The sequence below is a fragment of the Physcomitrium patens genome, chromosome 16, assembly GCF_059467195.1.
Source record: "Physcomitrium patens ecotype Gransden chromosome 16, ASM5946719v1, whole genome shotgun sequence".
In the NCBI taxonomy this organism is placed as follows: Eukaryota; Viridiplantae; Streptophyta; class Bryopsida; order Funariales; family Funariaceae; genus Physcomitrium; species Physcomitrium patens.
Window position 1 is genome coordinate 16,084,895 of NC_143425.1, and position 22,071 is coordinate 16,106,965.

A 22,071-nucleotide genomic window follows, 5' to 3' on the forward strand; every position below is an offset into this window, starting at 1 on the left:
GATATCCAAACAGGACTGGTTGTCAACCTGGATCAAAATCAGACCTTAAAGCACAAAACCATGCACCTATGGCAACTTTAGGATTCTTTTGCAAAAAAAGAGTGAAATTTGAGAAAATATTTCATAGGATTTCTTTGAGTACTAGTTTTGGGCAATTTGAATTAGTAATGACTTTATAAGAGCTTACGAAGTCAGGGTTGTATTTAGTGAATCTAATTTTATGAAATAATAAAAATATTTATATTTTAAAGAATTTTTTGAATTTGGTTGTAGATCTAAAAATAATAACTTGTGGATTTGTGATTATAGTTATTTTTATTGAATTCTATAAATTTTAGAATAATTGAATAGTTAGATTAATGGTTATTGAAGTTCAAGTGGATTGAAGTCTTAGAAATGGGATTTTGAAGCTTACCGAGGATTTTTAAGATCTTTAGCAGTTTGCTAGTTGGATTGAAATGAATTTTTTGTATATAGGTAGTAGACTTAATTTTCAATATATATATATAAATTTTAAGAGGTATTTAATAATAGAATTAAGAGATTTTGGCATAAAGAGATTGGAATCAAGATTGGAGAAGAAGGCTATCCAATACTCGAGCAGATTTTAGGATTTATCATCTATTTACTATAAGCAATCTTCTTCAAAAAACTTATTCTTATTGTTTACTTAATTTTTAGAAGGTGTACAAAGTTTGAGTGAAAATCAATAATTCAATGCTTTGTTATTTAATTTTTAATTTGCTATGAGATTATTAAGAATTTTGATTAAGATTTAGAATTTGATTAAAGATTGATTAATATTGATTTAGGATCTAAGATTTGATTAGGATTTAGGATTTTGTTTGGATTTGATTAAGATTTAATTATGATATAATTAGGATTTGATTAAAAATTGATTAAGATTTGTCTAGGATTTTTCTAAGATTTCAGCAAGATTCATTAAAATTGATTTAGAATTTAAGATTTTATTAGGATTTTATTAAGATTTATTAAAGTTGATCTAGGATTTAGGATTTAATTAGGATTTCATTAGAATTTGATCTAGAATTTGATTAAAATTTAAAAAGATTTTAGTTAGGATTAAATTAGGATTTAATTAGGATTTAATTGTGATATCTATTTTTAATATTTCTTTAGAATTCTTTATTTTTTCTTTAATTTTTTTATTTTTAGTATTTATTAAAATTTATTGTTATTTCTTTAAAGGTTTATTTTTATATTTCTTTAAGATTTCTTTTTAAATTTTCTTTGAGGTTAATTTAGGACTTTTTGTGTTTATTTTGTAACTTCTTTTAAATTTATTTTGAATTGGTTAAAGCTTCATTAGGATTATTAAGATTTACTTAAAATTTATTAAAGATTCTATTAGACTTGATAGAATTATTGTTGCATTTCTACTTATCTCTCATAGCTAGGTGCTCAATACATTCTCAAGCAAGAAGTCACGTAATATGACAATGGAAAGAGCTACCAACTATATCAAGTAACCATTGCAATTGATATTTCATACTAGATCCATAGCACTTTAATTGCACTTATTTCTAAAGTGTATAATGATTAAGGCTATCAACTATGATATTTTAGTTGATCAAAAAGCACTTTATTTATTTTTTTTAGTTTAGATAAGGTGGTCTATTGGTAATAGAAAGAAAGAATTCATTTCAATCACATTTGCAGCAACTGCCATAATTATGTTAGAAAAAACCTTATTTGATTGTAATATATTGGCATCTAATTTGTCTTATAGATCAGTTCTATTAAGAGAGACATTAGTATTTATATTCAATTCCATAGAACCAAATAATCCACCATTTTTAAAAATTCATATAAGACATTCAAAGGATCTATCTCCTTTATAGAAAATACATGTAGAACTTTTCCACAAATGTTAAGAGATTGTATCTTCATTGGATATATTAAAGATACCAAATTCTTATTTATTACCTAGCTTTGCTTAACTTATTCCTTGGCATCCACCAAATAAGGGTATTATTCTTGTAGAACTCTTTGCAAGCATTAGTATAGGTTTGGCAATAGTAGACACTAGTCATACTATTAGATGGTACATTAAAGTGGATAGTAGAATTGCACCTAACTAAGCCGCCCAATATCATCTCTAAAGGTTGTTGATTTTGTATCCTATGGAATTATAATCTTTTGCCATTCTTGGTAATTTTATCTAATTCGTTCAAGATGTCACTATCATTAGTAATGAGGATTTGAGAAAATTAAGCAATACTGACTTATTGATTGTTGGATGTCTTTTTCAAAGTCATTCACATGCTAGATCAAGTCAAAGGTTTGATGACCTTTGGTCTAGTTTATTTACAAATTTGATGTAGCTTATACAATGGTGGTTTAAGCATCAAATCACATTACATGGGTATATTTTTGAAAATGTACTTCTATTGAATGACATTCAAATATAAGTATTGGAGTCTAATCAATATGTGAACCAATTCCTTGATCTTCGAACCTTTATAGATGCTACAACTTAGGGCTCCCATATTCATTGACCTTGTTTGATTTGAATCAACATGGCCTTTTCTCAGGTTCTTACAAAAGTAATTTCTAAAATTAAATGACCTCTTGGATACCATGTTGATGATATTTTTGATGCTAGCTAAGTTTTTTTTTTTTATTATTATTATTATTATTATTATTATTAAGACTGATGAACCTTTTCTTATCTTAATTAATAAGGTGGGTGCATCTTATAGTATATTTTTTAGCTTTATAATATTTCTAACATCATTTTTATTTTAAGCATACAGACTTAATATAATTTAAGATGTTAATTTTTAAACTTATAAAGAATCTAATGCCAATAAAAAGAGCATATTATGGCCTTCTTAACTAGAACCTAAGTTGCTTATGATATCACTGAGGGATAACATTGTTTTTTCTTAAACCAATCTATGGACCTTAATACATTAGTATAGATTTTTGGCACATTCTCTGCTGTTCAAAAGTATTTTTATGACCATGTTAATACTCTAAGTTCAAAGAAGAATAGTCAAAAGGTAGTAGAACTTGAACTTACTTAGATTGAGGAATTTGAGTCACTTCTTTACTTAAAGTAGTATACAATTGATGAGCTATAAGTTCAATGACTCTTTCTTCTTTGATTAAAGTCTTAGAAAAAAAAATGTTCACAAGATTCTTTTATGGAATTTTTTTTTAAAAGGCATTTCATATTCTACCAACATTGTCAATTCATACAAACATTATGGTGATGAAGTCCCTCATTTGGCTACAAGTTGAGATGTTGGAGTCCTAAGAGTTGTTTCTTCAACAAATTAGGAATTAAAGGTTGTATTGGCATGTAGTAGTGCTCCATTGGTGAAAAGAAAGACTACAAAGTTTAATTATTGGCTATTGGACATAAAGACACATCTTAATGATGTTGAAGTATAAAAGATATAAGTTTTTATTTTTTGGTATGGCAATTGTTTTGTCTTTAGCCTTCAAGATCTTGAAGAATATAGATGCAAATCTATTCATATCCAATTGGAAGATGACCACCCAATCTTTTGACGATCTTACAAGTATAGTGCCTTAGAGAAAGGTGATATCTAAACTTATTATCAAGAATTATTGGCTATAGACTTGATTGAGTTTTTTAATGATAAATATGCTTGTGCTACAATTATGCCTTTAAAAAAGGATGTTTTTGGCAAATAGATAAAAAATCAGATGTGTAAAGACTACCATCCAATTAATTATAAGACAAAGTTTGATTAATATCTAATATCAATGCCAAAAGAATTATTTGAAATAGTAGGATTGTTCCAATTATTCAATACTTTGAATTTAAGATCTAGTTATCACTAGTTGCTATTACTTATTGAATACAAGGTAAAGACAATATTATGGAGAATTGATTAAAATGGCAAAGATCAACTCTATCATTGAAAGCTTCTTTCATTTGGTCTTAAAAATGCACTAGCTGATTTTCAACAAGAGATGGACTGGATTTTATCTAATTTGTCATTTATTAGATGCTACATTGATGACGTTTTTATTTTTAATAGCAACCTACAAGACCACATTATACATTTGTAAGTAGTGTTTAAATAATTATAACAATAAGAATTATACTTGTTTCATAACAAGTGTAAATTTTTATATGAAAAATTGCCTTACTTGAATCATATGATTATTCCAAGAGGTCTTGGTGTATAATAAGTAATGATAGATTCTTTGTAGAAAATTTCAGCATTAAGTGATGTTTCACAACTTTAGGCTTTTCTAGCAGTGGCAAACTACTACCAAAGATTTGTTAAAAACTTTAGCTTAATTATAAAGTCTTTGATAATTTTCATAGGCAAGGATCAACTATGGACTTGGACGCATAAGCAATAACATGTATTTGATACATTTAAGCAAAATTTGGATTCAATTCTAGTACTTTGACATCCAAATGCCATTAGACCTTTTCAACTATACACGGATTGAAGTGCAATAGGACTAGGAAGGGTCTTAACACAAAAAGATGATAAAGGATGGAAATATATCATTGCATTTGCTTCTAGAAGCAATAACAATATAGAGGCTAATTACTTATTTTGTAAAGGAAAAGCTTTAGCAATAGTTTAAGCCATTGCTTACTTCCTACCTAACTTGTATAGTCAACAATTTATATTAGTAATTGACCATCAACCTTTGAAGTTTCTAATGGAGGTAGACAAGCTTATTGATAAGCTTGAAGATGGGCTTTGTTGCTTCAAGAATACAACTTTGAGATTGTATATTGAGCATGCATTATTATTTTGAATACCAACGAACTTTCTTATAATCCAAGTCTTTCAAAAGAAGACTTAATCGGAGCTTGGTGGCATGGAGATTGCAATAGAAAAGTAATTATTAGATGGTATGCAACAACATACTTGATTTTGATGTTAAATTCTATAATTATGATTCTTGATTAAAATTCAGATGAGAAATTGGATGAAAAATAAATAATTCTCAAGATACAGGAAGATCTTATAATCTTGTATAAGCTTCAACAAAGAATATTTTCTTTAACTATTTCTAATATGAAAAGAAATATGATTAGTTACTCAATAATAAGGTTTTATTGAAAAAATAATTTCCTAATTTGGATGTGGCCTAATGGAATTAGGCACATAGTTTTAAAGCTAAATCAAAGATCCTCCTTGATATGGCAAGTATATAAAGAACTTAGATATTTTGGAGTACTTAAAATACATTCTATATTGTGCAAATAATATTCGTAGAGTAGTATGTATCAACAAGTGATGATATATGTTTTTCAATGTGAAGTATGTGATCTGATTAAATCAAGCTTCAATACCTTATCACATCAATTAAAGCCTTTATATATTATGGATTTGAGTTGCCTTGGACTTTAGACTTTGTCGGTCAAATTGTTGTTATTTCACATACAATTGAATATGTGTTGGTAATGGTAGAGAATTTTAGCAAGTACATTGAACTTGTTGCTTTACCACAAAATTCTTTAGAATTGATAGTTATGATTTATTTTGATTGTGTACTAGCATGTTTTGGAATACATGCTGAAGCCTTAATAGATCAAAGAAGAAATTTCCTTAGGAAATTTGAAGCTATATATACTAAAGCATTAATTGATTATCATACCACGATTAGAAATCATCCTAAGATAAATTTCTTAACTGAACGTGTTGTTTAAATTGTCAAGCATGGTTTATAAAAGTATAAATTATTTGATTGCAACCATCATGATTGGAATTTTAGGTTGCCATGGATTGGAATGGGCTATTTTTTAGTAGTATTTTGTTGTTGGAAGGCAAGGATAGAGAAGAATGTCAAAAGCATTCAAAGAATTGTATTCCTTATCATCTATCTATTGTTGATTTTTTACATCTTGAATTGGAAATTGTATCAATTAATCTTCTTTGTTTTGTATGTGGTAAAATGAAATGAGCTCCTACCATGCTTTTGTATGATCAATGCCAATGTTGGTGGCATATGGTATGTTTAACACCACCTCTTTCAATTCTCCCTTCAGAAGTTTGAATTTGTCTTTATTGTAAGAAGGCTTTTAAGCATGCTTCATCTATTGATAAGGATTGAAGATTTCTTCTACTATATTTATCACACACTTTGGTAGTCTACCTGCTACAACATTGATTTGAAAGTGTTCAATTTGGCAATGATATTATTATAACATTTATTTGCAACAATGCATATTTTGTAGTTGTAGCTAATTAGACGAGCTCTTAATTAGCTAAGGAAAGGAGGTACATAAAATTGTGTTGGTTGTGTATTTTTTATTGATTTAGATTACATATTTTAAAATTGATTTGTAGCATTCAATGTCTCATGTGTAATGATCTTTGTTTATACAACAACTTGATATTTATTTTGTTAAAATCTTAATCTTTCAATATCAATAGTAATAATAATATAATTATGCCACTAGAGCTATTATTATCATTATAACATTGTATCAATGGTACTTACAACATCATTATTTAATACTTTCAGGCTAATTCTCAACCAATTTAGCTATAAAACTTGAAGTGATCAATTTTAGGTAATTGTGATTTAATCCATATTGTACAATGTTACAAAAGAAAGTTTCATTTTACTTATAGTAGCCTAAATGAAGTAATAACCTCTGATAATACAATGTGCATGGACTTTGGAATTGATCCATCTTTTTATTTTAATTGCCTTAGCTTCATAAGAAGTTTGAAATTCTATGATCTTTCTTGAAAATTTACACAAAAGTATAATTAGAATAGTGAGCTTATTAATTGTAGACCATTGGATTTAATGATTTTTTAAAATTTATACCTTCAAAGATCCTCTTGGATTCTTTTAAAAGATAAATAAATTAGTGTGCTTTTGTCTTCAAATTTCTTATTCTAAAAATTGACCATTTGTTAAGAAAACTTATAGCAATGTTTTTACTATTTTGTATTTCTCTATATGCTTATTTTTATTACCAACTAATTGCAACCTTTAAATTTTTCTAATAAAAATCAATTTCTATAAGTACAAAATTGTAAAAGATAGACTATTGTGAAGACTAATATCAAGCTCTTTAATGCATTTTAGATGTTTTGTAAATTCTAGCTTAATAGAAGAATCTATAAAGAATATTTAATAAAGAATATATCTTTATTTTATATTTAATAAAGAATATATCTTTATTTTATATTTAATAAAGAATATATCTTTATTTTAAAATATATCTTTATTTAGAATATATATAATAAAGAATATATCTTTATTTTCTAAAATTTTATAGGTGGTTAAAAAATCTATTATGTTTTTTCTAATGGCAAACAAAATAAAAATATTTTTAAAATATTCTTATTATTTTCAATGTCAATTATGACATCTTATTTTTATTAAATTAAAATATTTTTTTAGGATATTTATCTCTAAAGCTTCTTCATTTATTAAATTTTCTAATTTATTGATTGTTAAGTTTCTATTGTTCATATTGAATAAATGAATTTTGGATTTATATAAATTTTACTTAAAAGAATATATTTTAAAAATTGGATTTAAAATTTTAATAAATATTTAAAACCTTCAAAATAAACCTAAATTAATTATATTTTTTTCAACTATAATATAATTTCTTTCTAAAATTAATAAAATATTATTTGGTATCATGTTTAATAATTACAACCACATCTTACTTCTTTCATACTTAAATTGGATGCACGAATATCAACTAGACCTAATAAATTACTTTTTATGCCTTTAAAAATAATCTACATGATTATATTGTCTATAAGTGATTTATAATAAATTTCTAAATACTTGATGTATATATATATATATATTAGAAATCTTAGAAATATGCTTAAAATTTAATTTTTTAATTTAATAATATTAAATTAATTATTTAATCTAATCATATTATGTAACAAAAAAATTAATTTTATAAGAAAAGTTATTAAAAAGTAGTTTTTCATTGCTAAATATTCAAGCTATATTACTCAATCATAAATTTTCTAATATAGAATAAAAACATATAAATATATATATATATATATATATATTACTTTTTGGATATTTAATATTTAATACTTACTTAGTTTGCTAGAAAAGTCTTTAAAAGTAGCTTACAATTTTATGTTGTCTATCAAATAATCTTCACTACCTATTATATATTCTATATGATGTTTACTAAAAATCATATACATCTAATTTTATTTTTATTTGAACTTATAAAAGCTAATTTTGGATCATAATATGATTCTAATAGCTTAGGTTCTTCTACTACAAATCTTGTGATTTAAAATTTTTAGAGATGGAGACTTGAAGAGATCTTTAGTACTATCTATATCATATTATTTTTATGGTGTGCTTTTATTGATTATTAATTTAAGATAAAGATATAACTCTTTAATTGATGAAATTAGAAAGGTTTTTAATTTAAGGTGATATTAAATAATAAGAAAAACCATTTAAATAAAGGTTTAAAGAATTTGGCTGGAATTTTGATCTACATTGGATTAATATGAATATTTAGTAAGGGCCAAATTTCTCCTGGAAGAATCTAACTTGCAAACCAAACTTTGGAATAATTTTTTCTACCTTATTATGCACCATAAAAAAAAAAAAAAAAAAAAAAAAATTCTTGCTATAAATATTTTTATACTACTCAAAGTTAATTGAAACTAAAGTAATAATGTTGTTTTGAAGGAGTTATTTGGAAACTTATTGTGTTGTAGTAGCATCCAAAATAACATCTTATAATAATTCTTAACTAATTAAAAGTGGCTCTATTTTTTGTTAGGCTCACTCTTTGTATTATATAAAACAAGCCTTGGTTACTTAACATGCAACATAAAAGTATATTAGTCTTAATCTTATAATGTATTTTTTAATAGTAATTACTTATGTTGATGCTAGCCTAAAGAAATAAGGATTATAAGTGAGTTTCTTTTCCATCATATAATGCACAAATATATTGGATTCATTTAATATTATTGAAAATATTGTCTTTGTTGTAATATTTGTTTGTTTAATACTTAAAACATGTATTGTCACTATGTTGCTGTTATAGGTATTTTTTAATAATTAGGTTGGAATATTCAAATTTTTTCTTTGATTAACATTTACTTTGTTTTATTATATGTCTAAAGAAGTCAAGTTGTGGTTGCATCTTTTTGTTGTTTCATTGGATATCTTGTATCTATAAATGCATATATTAGAATTATAATAAATTATTTCTTTCACATTTTCATTAGAAAAAATAAGATTGTATTATATGTATTCTTTAGAAATCAATCTCTCAAAAAAATTAAATTTATTAATTCTAGTTTAAATAAAAATTGCTACTATTTACATTAATATTTATTATAAATTAATAATAAGGATTATTGTATTAAGACAAAGTGTATTGGCTAATGCATCTTGAATTAGGTTTGAATTGAATAAGTCATTTGCATAGTTTGTATCATACTTATAGTTTGATTTTTTGTAGAATTCATTATTAGAATATATTTGCATTGTTCATCTCGTAATTACTTCTTTGAATAATTCTTTTGTAGTAGATATTCCTATTATATTATTTTAAAATAATTATACAAAAAAATAAACATTAATTTTAAGCTTAGATTTCTTCATCTAACTATGAATTATCAGAAAAACAAATAATTGAAGTTTCAATCACCTTTGTTTGTATAACTAAGGTAAATCAAGTAAAATTGTCATATATATATATATATATATATATATATATATATATATATATATATATATATATATATATATATATATATATATATATATATATATATATATTAGGAACATCTTATGTATAAAAAATTAACTATTTTTATAAAATTAATTATGATTTAAGATCTAATCTATTATATTTATATACATTTTCTTTTGCAATGCACTTCATTTACATATTAGATGGTGTAAAATTAGCCATAGTGGTGTCTTTACCTATTATTATTATAATAAATAGGTGCAATTATTTTTGTTATATGATCTTTATTACAAATAATTATTTTGGCATTATTTATGGTTTGGAGATCTATTAATAAATAATTTAGGATGTCATAAAATTTTGTTTTAGATGAAAATATCTTCAATAGAAAGCTAGATCATTTATTGATGGCTAATTAGAATTTTTTTATTGATTACTATTTTTCTATTTTTTATTATAATTATTTTTTTTAGGATTTTAACAATATTACTATATACATCTATCTTCCTAATTCAAGTCTATGCCTAAGCTCATTTGTATTTTTATTTTTTTGTTTAATTTATTTAAATTTAATTATAGACAAGAATTCTTTAATTCTATAGTTAATTGCAAAGTAGAATTTATAATATATTAATAAGTAGTTATCACCTATCTAGATGGTTTTATTTATATTTTTTATAATCAAATTTACAACTATCACATTAAGTTCTTAGATCCATCTAAATTAAATTACAATGTGGTCTTACAATTCTTGGAATTTTTTTGTTATTTCAAACATATGTTGTTGCAATCTTTTTTAAGTACTTAGCCTACTTTAGTTCCTATTTATAAAACAATTGGCTTGAATTTGTTTAGAATATTTTTTAAATAAATCCCCATTGGAATACAAAGTATACAAAGTTTGATTATTATATCTAGATTCTAAACTATCTTAGGATCAAAAGTTAAATCTCTCAATTAGAATATACAATTCTTGTATCAAAAATTTATATAATAATAGAAGAGGGATTTTTTTCACCACTTATTGTCGGTTAAAATTTAAGATAAAATAATCTCTTTCCAATAATTTTGATTAGTGCTATCACTATTGAGGCTTTTAGAAATTTAAATAGAAGATTTAAAATCTTCTATTGAGACTTTTAAATTTTTTTATGGACTTCTATGGCAATCCACATTCAATATAACTCCATACATATATATATATATATATATATATATATATATTCTTAAAAAAAAAAAAAAAGTATTGGTTACAATTGCATTTGCAGCTACTTTAATCTTACATAGTTGTATACATACACAAAAACTAGCATAGCTTTTATAAATGTATAATTTCACATTGATTTTTGGAATGATTAGAAATCCCTTTAATCCTTAAATCCTAAGTTGTAATATTAAAGCATTTTTAATATGTTGGTTGTAATTGAATTTCTTTTTAATTTATATATGTTTTGCATGGGTGAGATTTTACCTAGAGAGATTCTTTTTATGATACCATAATTAAAATTAATTGCTGAAAGTAATTTTGTTTAATACTTTTTAGTAGCGTATAAAAATTGATTTTTTTAGTTATTTTAAAATGATATGAATTAAATTGCTTTGTTAAAAATTTATAATGAATTGTGAATATTTTGATGTTATATACATGAACAAGAATAATTCTTGTACATTACTAATAAGCTTTCTTGATATTTACAATTGCTTGCACTATATTTAACCTATTTCTCTACAAAGATAGAACTTGATTAATGCATCAAATTATAAAGGTTCTAAAAGAGAACATGCAGAGAAAATTTTGATTAAAAGTAGCTGATAATTATGATTGATAAATAACCAACTACTCTTTAAATATGTATTTTTTCTACTTGTTTTGTCTTAGTACACTTTCATCATCTAAAACTTTCACATCTTTGCAATAAAATGTTTTCCACATGATGGATGAGAAATACTGCATAGAAATAAATTTCTGTAATGATATTAAAAAATTTATCACTTATAGGATTGTTAACTTTCACACTAAGTTTGAAGATCGCATTTCCAGAAGAGCAGGGTTGTAATGAATGGAAGCCCTTGGAATTGGAGGTTTATAGCGACCATGCATAATACTGGTTTTCATATTCCTTTTTCCATGAACTTGTCATCCAATATTTCTCACACAGGCTTCTCCTTCACACAAATAATTTTTTACCACCATTTTGACAATTCAGCTACCCCAGCGCCAGATGTACACTACAACCCCTAGTAGTTTTTAATACCGAACATGAGCATGATCTGAAGGCATCAAAGACCATCGAGTGCCTGTCTGGAGTCGGTAATAACGCCCTCAATTGTAAAAGCAAGTTTCAAAGCACATGCAGAAAGAATCTCAAATCTGATCATCGACAGGAAGTTAGCACGGAGCACACAAGTTGCAACAAAAAGCGAAAGTGAGTTGTAACATTTTTGGTACCTTATTCTGCAAATATAGTTCGTGGTTCAATCCAGGCTTTTCCTCTTGTATTCATGAACCCAAAAACTCTCATCAAGTCATTCATCACTGAGGCAACCTACTTGTATGAAAGATTTTGCGGCTGCCTAAATCAGAGCTTTCTGTCCAGGTATGAGCCTGTTTTCACCATTGATTTGGAAACTCGTTATTAGTCATCCTCATCTGTGCTCTCTCCATAGCCATTGTTGTCTTCATTGTTGTCCTCGTCATTGTCGTCATTCTCTTCATCTTCTTCCTCTTCATCTCCCTCTTCATATTCCAAGGATTGGTCAGCTGGTGGGCGAATGAGGGTCTTTCCAGTTCTTGGTTCAACTGTATTGACATGCCAAGCTGATGTTGGAATTTCATCCCTATAACTACCGCCTTCATCCGCTTCCTCCACATCTGAATCTGGAGCTAATTGAGCAGACCTACCCAATACACTGTCCAGTAATAAGCTAGAATCTTCAATAGTTGGTCTTGTTACCACTTGTGTGCCAAATCTTGAAAAGGATAACTCAGGACGAAAATTTTTACACAGTTCTGCTCCAGGCAGCTCTTGAATCAAACGACACACTTCTGGATGGGACAGACCAAACATGTCCGTTCCACTAACAGTGACCTGAAAAGCCCCAAAGTTAACATCAGCTCATTCTAAATCATCAAGTCCCACGAAGGGCAAGCAAAATGTCTCAAAAACTTAGATTCGTAAGCTCAAACACTACAGCATGGTACAAACCTATGTTCTCTGACATCACTCTTACTATGAATAGAAGACGAAACCTACTAAAACTGAATAACAAAAGGACAAAATAAAAATAAACAAACAAATAAATAAATAGAAGAAGTAGAAGAAGAAAAGGAGCTAACTTTGTCACGTTCAATGCCCCTCACTTGGTTAACTTGAGCACATACAACAACCCATGCGCCTGAGGCGGAGTCCCTTTCTATCAGTAAGTTAGGATCATCTTCCGGGTAAACACGAAAAATAGGCCCAGGACCTCCAGTATCAATAATAGTGCAAGTATATGTTGTCCGTCCATTTGGGTCAATCATGCTGGCATGTTCTCGGAGAGTGGTGAAGCCAATTGGAAAAATATGACGTTCGGTGTGGAACCCTGGCCTATCTGGCTCGATTCTTCCCTGTTGAGCAAGAGTAGTTCATGATCAGCGTCAAGGAACCAGAGTTCAAAGTAAGCAAGAGTGGTTTTATGTGACGACAAACATGATCAGTCTTGCAACTCAAAAATAAAAGATCACATCTGAATCAAACGCGATGCTATGGTGGTGCAGCAACAATTACCCATCATTAACAACAGAATTCAAGGAAACCATAGTTGCAATGCGACCAACATTCTTGTTAAGATGCTAGTGCAACCAGCCACTCGGCTCAGATAATTTCAATGATCTCATACAAACTTAAAACAGAATTTTCGCAGGATTTACGAAAAGTCTTACAAGGTTTGTAAGCGTCAGACGGTCAGTCAAAATCAGTGGTAAAATAGGTTTACTGGATGAATCCCGAGCAACCTCCACTGCACGAGCATATTTGAAACGCTTTACCTCCTTTGGCTCCTTTACTTCAGGAGTTGACTTTTTCCTCCGAGGCGGTTGCTGCACCTGAGGTGTAAAAACACGAGAATCAAGACTAAAGTTTTATCGAAATGAAACGTTCTCATAAGAAATATCACAGAAAATAATCTCATACCTTGAGTTTGCGTAGATAACGCCGCAAATTATTCACAATAAACTTCACCCTTTTTATGCATGCCTTAGAAGATGGTTTGGCTAACGCCGCTGCTCCATCTTCGGAGTCCCTCACAACTGTCACACAAAAAATCATTACCTCATCCAAATGAGATTGTATATCCAACATCTGGTGGAAAACAAGGTAGAGAACAAGGCAAATACAGGATGGAGATCCGACCAAAAATTGATAAGAAAGCCATTCGAACTAAACCAGATAATACAAACATAATCAGTCTTTTAACTGCAAAAACTATGGGCTACTTTTCCAACGACTAAACAACATCTATACCGGATTGTTTTCAGTTACGCTGAAAATGTTATCGGTGAATTCTGATTGGCAGGCGTACACCAACTATTAAAAAGAGTCCAATGAACAGGAGCAAAAACTACATGAAACACACAGGTATCGTGCTCTCTTCAGAGTGGTCGCTGATAACAAGAATCCATTAGATGTAAAAGAGAATATAAGTTACCAATATCATCAGGGAATCCCAAGTTTTCATCAGCAAAAATATCATCCCAAGATCCATATCCATACTCCAGCACTCCCTGCAAAAAAATATTTAGGCCCGAAATATGTAAGCCAATTCATCATATTAAACACAACGGACTGCTTGACTGATGCAAATACATTTAAGCATTAAGACCAGGGGAATGGCTTCAAAATCATCATGAACTTCCCGGTGCTACCTTGACCAATGCATTATCATGGTAACCAGCCTCCCACCAAGCTGGCATATCATGACCATGATGTAAGGAGAGGCCTAAAGTATCCCAATCTTCATCTTGAAGAGTCTCTGGCACTTGCCGCAAAGTATCAAGCAGCTCCAATCGTTCTTTCAACCTCACCTGAAAAAGCAGTGGCAAGCAAATCTTAGCACCGTATTACCTATTCAAACACGAAAACAACCAGGATAAAACCCCGCATGAATGTACTTGTTCCTTGATTCATTTTGGTAATTTTAAAATCAATGAAAAACTCCATCCTTCAAAATATGCAAGTACCAATTGTGGAAACACACCGCGCTTTTCTCGTTAAGGACTGGCGGTCCAATTGGATCCTGAGGCACATTTGGACTAAAGGCCGATTGCTCAAGATTAGAAAATGTTGGAGCCTTAGCAGAAGCCCTCTTTGATGTAGCGTTCCTCTTTCTCTGCTAAATCAAGACGAAAACTATGAGACCATCTGACATAATATCACAAATTTCCAGATACAGGTGTCCCAGTGATGGATAAAAACAAGTGATAAGGTTATACACAGACATGACGCTAACATAAACTCAAGTGGGTGGCATGTAGGCCCTGACCACCATTTAATGTGGGAGCAGTAGAGTTCTGTGTGCCTTGCCTTGCCATTGGACCTCTCCATCCCATCTTCCTGGCCACTTTCAGGTCCATCCAAGAGCTGTTTCATCTCTCTGAAAATATCACGATAACAGGCTTCCAGACCGCTGTCATCCCTCTTCTTCAAAGAAGCATTGGTCGATCTTTCTATCAGAAGTTGCCACCTAACTTTGCCTTTCCCTGGTGCCTGTCCAACACAAAGTATTTTGTAAGAATCTACTTTCCCTGGTGCCTGTCCAACACTAGATTCTTACGAAATTTTGCTTCCTCAATCCTCGAGCAATTATGTTAGGCTGATGCGGCTGTGGCGTTGAAAGCTGAAAACTTCCGCAATATGATTCAACTTCAACTTTCCAGTTCTTCGGCATTTGCAAGATTTAGTAATCGTCCAAAGGCAAGCATCTCACTACGATACAGAAGGCATGGTCATGGGAGGCGAATGCAAATGGAAAATTTTAATTGGTACAATAATAATACCAGTGGGAGACCCCAGCGCATCAATTGTCGAAAGAACTCTATCTTGTCCCTTTTACTCCATTTAAGGGATCGTGGTACGTGTGGGGTTTCAGAGGCCTTAGGCGCTCTACTTGCCTGGAACAGTATAATATAAGTATTTTGTAAGAATCTAGTGAAAGAAACAGTGCGTACAGTGAAGGTTACAAAATACTCAATTCTTCACAAATTCAACTTCATCATGAAACTGCGCACAATATTAAGTAAATAAATAAATAAATAAAGCATCCTGTGTAAATGATACTTGAGGTAATCAAGTCGTCGAGGTAAATACATAACTTAACTACTGTGATGTATTTTCACGTGATAGCATCACTACTAGAAACAATACAGAACGGCATTTACATGCAGTCAAGGTTCATAAAAAAGAAGACCTCAAAATGAGAGATATCTCTTGGTTAAGGTCAAATTATGTTCAGTAACGTGGTCCAATCCAATCTCACGGAGCACAAGAACATGATCAGAAGATTCATTTGAAGATAATAGAGGCAAACTATAGCGTCCACTGCTACTGTACTACTTGGAAAAATAGGAACGTCTGCAATCTATGATATTTAGGAAGCATGTACCTGTTGACCAACTCGGGTAATATGATCCACTAGACGCTTGAGCCTACGTGTCAAAGTATTTGCATCTGGCCAATCTGGTTTATCTCTGCACAACAAACACATTGGTAGGTATGTGCAAATAAAAGACTAAGTGGTCTTCAGCAGAACATATATGCTTTGGAATAAGTATATTCTAAAAGAGAAGATGTGACAAACGCAGATTATCTGTAAAATCAAACTTGGAAAATACATATATATATATATATATATATTCAAATGTTGTTAAAGATAATTCTTCAACACTAGACCATTCTAAACTTGTTTAAACTTATACATACGATACAAAACTTGATGACACTTAAGTAGTTTTAAAATATTATAATCTGAAACTTGACCCATTTTTCTTTTGTATATATAAATGAAAACAGAATTGTTGTTCATTTCTAGTTTTTATTTTGGCCCTTTAAAGGTTATACGTCCACATATGAAATATAGCACTAAAACACCACAAATAGAAGATATCAACATGACAAAAGATACTGCTGCGGAGTACATGAAAAGAAAAGAACATAAAAATGCAATCTGAGCAATAGTTTAAGAGTCAGTTACTTAACTTCAAAAGCACATGATTAATAAACATAACACGTGAGAAGGATGGTATCCACTATCAAACCTGCTTGACGATTGTGGATCTGTATCTCCATTTCTATCTTCAGCATCCTAAAGCAAACAAAAGATGGCACCAACAAATATCACCAGCGAGTCCACCAATTTACACTGTAATTATCTACTAATCATATACAAAGCGCACAATTGTTTAACTATTACTACGTCCCACAACGATCTACAGTTATACGGCTGCAAAGCTTATATGAATCTAGAGTAATGACTCAATAGACCGAAAAGGAACACTGGAATAATCAATCTAAACAACAGATTAACAGGAATAGCAGAAATTCATATAATAAGACCCTATTTAATTCAACTCAAGAAGAAGCAATTTGAGGGGGCTTTTCGGAGACATTAGATGTAATTGGACGCAATACTTTGTGTCAGCAATCGAACCTATGAGTCAAATGATCGCTCACGTAAACCTATAATGATATAGAAATAATACGTAGGGAAGTGTGCGGTGTAAAGTCAGAAAGTTTTCAAATCCAAGACTACCACAACCCTAGTTGATCACAACCGTGAGTGCACCAGGCTGAAGAGCTTGATATTAACTCTATCTGCAGGGTGAAATAAGCGGCAACTTACAGGCAAGCTAAAGACTTTTGAGAAAGCCTCTACGAACTGCTCATCTTTGCGCAAAGATTCATAATTCCCAAAACCATGCTTGTAGACTCCAGCCAGCAAAGCCAAGTCCGCCTCTCTTCCCCACGCTTCATGAGGGACGCTGGCATCTCTCAGATTATCAATAGCTCTATATGCAGCCTCTCGAGTTTCCTTATTTGCACAAATCCTAACCACATCAGCAAGGTTGTCCAGGAGCTTCAACCGTTTCAACCAGACTGAGCCATTCCTCCCCACCTTGTCAAACTCGCCCACTCTCTCGGAAACTTCTGGCCCTGCAACAGTACCATCGCACGAATATATTAAAAAAAATGTTAGAAAGGACGGGTGATCGCATATCCCGTAAGCTACGGAAATCCTCAGTTCATAGGGCGTAGCGACAACTAACTACCAACTGAAGCAGATCTAATGAAAATGAATCGATAGATTTGTGTAATGACTTCGATGGTAATGCTGTACATGGGATGAAGAAAATAATCCCAAGGTACCCACTAGAAATGTAGGACAGAATGTCACGAGTGGTGAGTACATAAATTCGCAGAGTATTACTTACTGATCAAGACAAACTTGCAAAGCGGATTGATTAAGCCTCCACTGATTGTTCAGATAAAATAACAAAATCATTAAAAAGGAACAAACCTACAATGCTGATCGCAAATATGTATCAGTAAGGTCTGAGCTTAAGAAAAATATCTCGTCTCGGACGCATTTGATCTTTCTACACTTACCCATCTCTATTCCATGGTCCGAGGCCTCCTGCAACCGTTTCTCTGCGTACTCTCGCTCCTTGGGCTCGGCATAGGCTCCACACCCTTTCACAAACTCCCAGCATGAGTCCGCTATATCACCAAGACCATGCCGAGAAAGCTTCAACAGGGTTCGCATGATGCTCCTAACTTTTTCAGATCTGCCTAAACCAAACATCAACAATCCTCGCCGGAGCGCCTCTCGTTCATTAGCTCGCCATCCCACACGTCTGCGTAATGGCATCTTTCCATTTACCAATTGCAGTGGACCCTCATCATTATCTGAACGAACAAGTCAGCATATCAGATCAAAACATAGAAGACATTGGTTTCGCAGCTATTTTGAAGCACTGATTCAAAAAAATCTGATTATTTGGTACACTGCTGAGAGTAGAGATAAGGAGGAATAAGGGGAGGAAAACAGAAAACAAGGAAAAAGAAGACTACCATGATTTCTTTTAGATCTACGGGAGCGAGCTGCGCCTCCTCTACGTCCATCCTTCTTGGACGCTGATCCCCTTCGAGTGTTTTCAGTTTCTGCTGGTGCTTGAGGAAGAATTGGTATTTCTTGCTGATTAGTATAACAAGCCATCATGAAGCATCAGTTTCTGGTTTCAATTCAATATCCATGATAATCATGCGGCTCTATACTTCCTGCGTTTCAATTGACCGGACTAAGAGGTATGAAATTCATTTCAAGATCAAACAGGTATATCTTAAATAATAGTGTTCAGTGATGCTTTACGCCCATTAAGTGGCTGAGAGATGATACCATATTTCAAGTCCAGAAACTTAAATGGTTTATAAACCAGGCTCGATAGTAGGTGCTCAGTTCTTCTAAATTTACATAAGTGGGTAAGCAACAGACCTCTCTCCATTGACGCTGTAATTGCAAAAGCTGCCTGCAGTAGGTTTGGCAATCGTTCCGATAGGATGCTGCAAGTTCTTTGATCATTGTTTTTCTCCTATCACCAGCTGAACCACCAACACCAAAAAAAATCTAAATGGAAAGAACAGAACACCCGCCAAAGTAATAACGATGATTCTCTGATATCGATGATCCTTCTACTTTAATCCTACTTCAACTCAACGAGTTCACAACCAAGCATCCTAACACAAACTTCCGTATACAAAACCTAAACCTATTCAACAGAGGGTTGGATTATATTGCATCAGTTTAATGCACTGTATAACTGAAGGAGGTAACGGGAAAGACGCACTTAAATTGTATTTCAAATACCAAAATCATCGTCCTGCTATTCTACCAAACAGAAGTCTGTGTAAATGGAGAGACGCCATTATATCCCCTCTCAAAGTAATGCATCTACAATGCGCCAACCAAACTTCCAACAATCGTCACAAGCTTGGTATCCGACGCTAAGACATTAACTTCAACTCAAATCTTAAGTGATTCTTATTTTATCCTAATGATTGCTACGAGAAGCTTCACGTCTGCATTTCCATGACTACTTACTTAGTTACTTATAATTAACTGTAAACCTAGCATCCGAATACATGATCGTGACATGATTTCAATGCAGCATTCGTTCAGCAAAAAGCAAACATCAAATAACGAATACAATGAATTAACATATTTAACAGTCTCATGTTGCCCACTTGTTTTGCACTACGAAACCTCACCTTTTGGCTGCTGTACCTCCACCACGGGATGATGCTCAGGAGGTGGAGTGAATTCATTCTTGACAAGGCCCTCGTGATTAATAGATTTCAACTTCAACACACCCTTCGCACGGGCCTCCTTTTTCGGAACTGTTGCGGGTGGCGCCGCTGTCGCAACAGTTACCTCGCGCGCATTGCCATCTCCTTCGGATTCCGTGGCAGAATCATCCACTGCTCCACACCACAGATTAATGACAACTTCACCTCTCATAATCGACCAAAGACACTCAAAAATCCTAAAGCTACCATACTTATCATAAGAGAAAACCATGATGCACTAAAATGCAGACTGCAATACCTCTCAGCACAAGATTGGTCCTCGGAGGATTCGCCATCCTCATCTTCCGCTTCTTCAACAAACCCGAGCGCGGGAGATCATAGGCTGGGGCTGGGGTTGAATCATAAATTGACGGGGGTGATTCAAGAATTGGAATTGGGTGCGCCTCAATATGCCCAACCTCCACCATCTTCTGCTTCCTCTTCTTCAACACCCCGTGACGAGGTGCAACGACAGGAAGAAAAGGCTCTTGAACAAGCCTCATTTCTTCCACTCTTTTTTTCTTTTTCAGCACCCCATACTTCCGCTGCACGAGGTGCCCATCCCTTTTGTCCATGGCAAATTCCACTTTCCCTCCAGAAACCCTAAAACTTCGCCCTGCTCATACTCCCCAACCTTACCATCTCTAACGAAAGCTACGAGGCCGAGAGAAATCCACCCTCCAACCAAATATCCGAAACACGCTCCCAAACGCTAAAAGCTTCTAAATCCACACCCTCATATGATCATAAACAAACCCCATGCTGTTCACTTGCTTTATCAAACAAGAACAGCGATTTCCAGCCCTTCAGCACGTTCACAAGAAGAAGTCCGAGCAGAACAAAAAAGGAAAAAACGACCCAGAGGAGAATATCATCGAAAAATCTGAGATTCCAACGATTCATATTCAACGCAACGTGCAAAATCTCCTGGGAAGAACTTCAACATAGCGTCTACACCCTTCATGGTCGGACAAGCACTGATACCCCCACCAGAACTTGACCTACATGCTACCTGTTGCCTAAAGAATAAAGATTCGATGAAATCAATACGATGTCTAGCTGCATCCATGAACTTGGAGAAAGACTTTGCTCACACATATTTGAATTGGTGGGCAATCACAGCCTCGAGTGGCTGTAAGCAATGTGTAAGTTCGAGGATGTTCGGGAGAGAGCAGTTGCAGGAGGTTATTTCGTTTCCTTTCGACTGGCCATAAAGCCATGTCCTGGTGGTCATGTTAAGCAACCCGATTCCTTTCTCAATTTGTTATGCACGTGGACTCCCACGGAACAGGTGATATGCAAGCGGCCACTAGGCCTACAATTTCATAGCGGAGCAGCAGCATCGTCATGTTGAATGAATACATAACAATTCACCCAAGGGCGGAGAGCACCATGCCTTTGGCATTGATTCAGGAGTGTTTGATAGTCTTAAAATATACACATGCCTGGACTCTCGTATTCCGAGAATACGAGAATTTGTGATCGTTTGTCGCTAAAGATTACACCAACTAGATGAACGGTTTCAGAAAATGAAATTTATGAGGTGTATAACCCTAACATTTAATTTTTCGATTCAAAGTGGCTGAATCTTTACAGGAAATTTTACCGGCATACAATGAGAAGGAGCTGGTCGAATCCTCACGAGCTGTCCTTCAGGTGATTGGATGTTCGGTGAGAAACTTTTCACTAAATGTGTTTGATACTGTACGTGCAAACCATTTAAGAGTGAGCTAATAGTTATAATTACCATTTACCGGCTCATTTATTGAAGCCAAGAGATAATTGTAATAATTGGGAGGAAACGCATGAAGCAGTTTCTGTTCTTTGCTTGTCCACCACAACAAAAAGGAGGGTTGTACCTTATGACCTAATAAGGCACAAAATTGAGCCGAATAAAAAATCATTACTACCAAACCACTTCATTATGCAGCAAGACTTTCTATCTCGGGTACAAGGCCATAAGTTGAGATTCTAAAGAGCAAACACGCAGTTATTAAG

General features: G+C 32.0%; 1 protein-coding gene across 3 annotated transcripts; it reads right to left on the minus strand.

Annotated features, from left to right (window-relative positions):
- Nucleotides 1-12,102: 12,102 nt before the first annotated feature.
- On the minus strand, nucleotides 12,103-21,433 carry LOC112293374 (uncharacterized). 3 transcript variants are annotated; one of them, XM_024542688.3, is made up of 17 exons: nucleotides 20,333-21,433; nucleotides 19,996-20,205; nucleotides 19,223-19,329; nucleotides 18,802-18,925; nucleotides 18,337-18,636; nucleotides 17,573-17,883; nucleotides 16,989-17,035; nucleotides 16,337-16,421; nucleotides 15,732-15,845; nucleotides 15,259-15,441; nucleotides 14,933-15,064; nucleotides 14,601-14,759; nucleotides 14,384-14,459; nucleotides 13,870-13,985; nucleotides 13,620-13,781; nucleotides 13,032-13,304; nucleotides 12,103-12,783 (listed from the first exon to the last, which is right to left on the minus strand). In XM_024542688.3, exons 1-17 carry the CDS (start codon nucleotides 20,646-20,648, stop codon nucleotides 12,331-12,333), a joined length of 3,168 nt encoding a protein of 1,055 aa, XP_024398456.1. In that variant the 5' UTR covers nucleotides 20,649-21,433; the 3' UTR covers nucleotides 12,103-12,330. The 3 variants fall into 3 exon arrangements, with proteins under 3 accessions (XP_024398456.1, XP_024398455.1, XP_090099644.1); XM_024542687.3 differs by having other exon boundaries at nucleotides 14,933-15,067; nucleotides 20,333-21,393; XM_090243518.1 differs by lacking the exons at nucleotides 19,996-20,205; nucleotides 20,333-21,433 and having other exon boundaries at nucleotides 14,933-15,067; nucleotides 18,802-19,008; nucleotides 19,223-19,328.
- Between the last annotated feature and the right edge of the window lie 638 nt (nucleotides 21,434-22,071).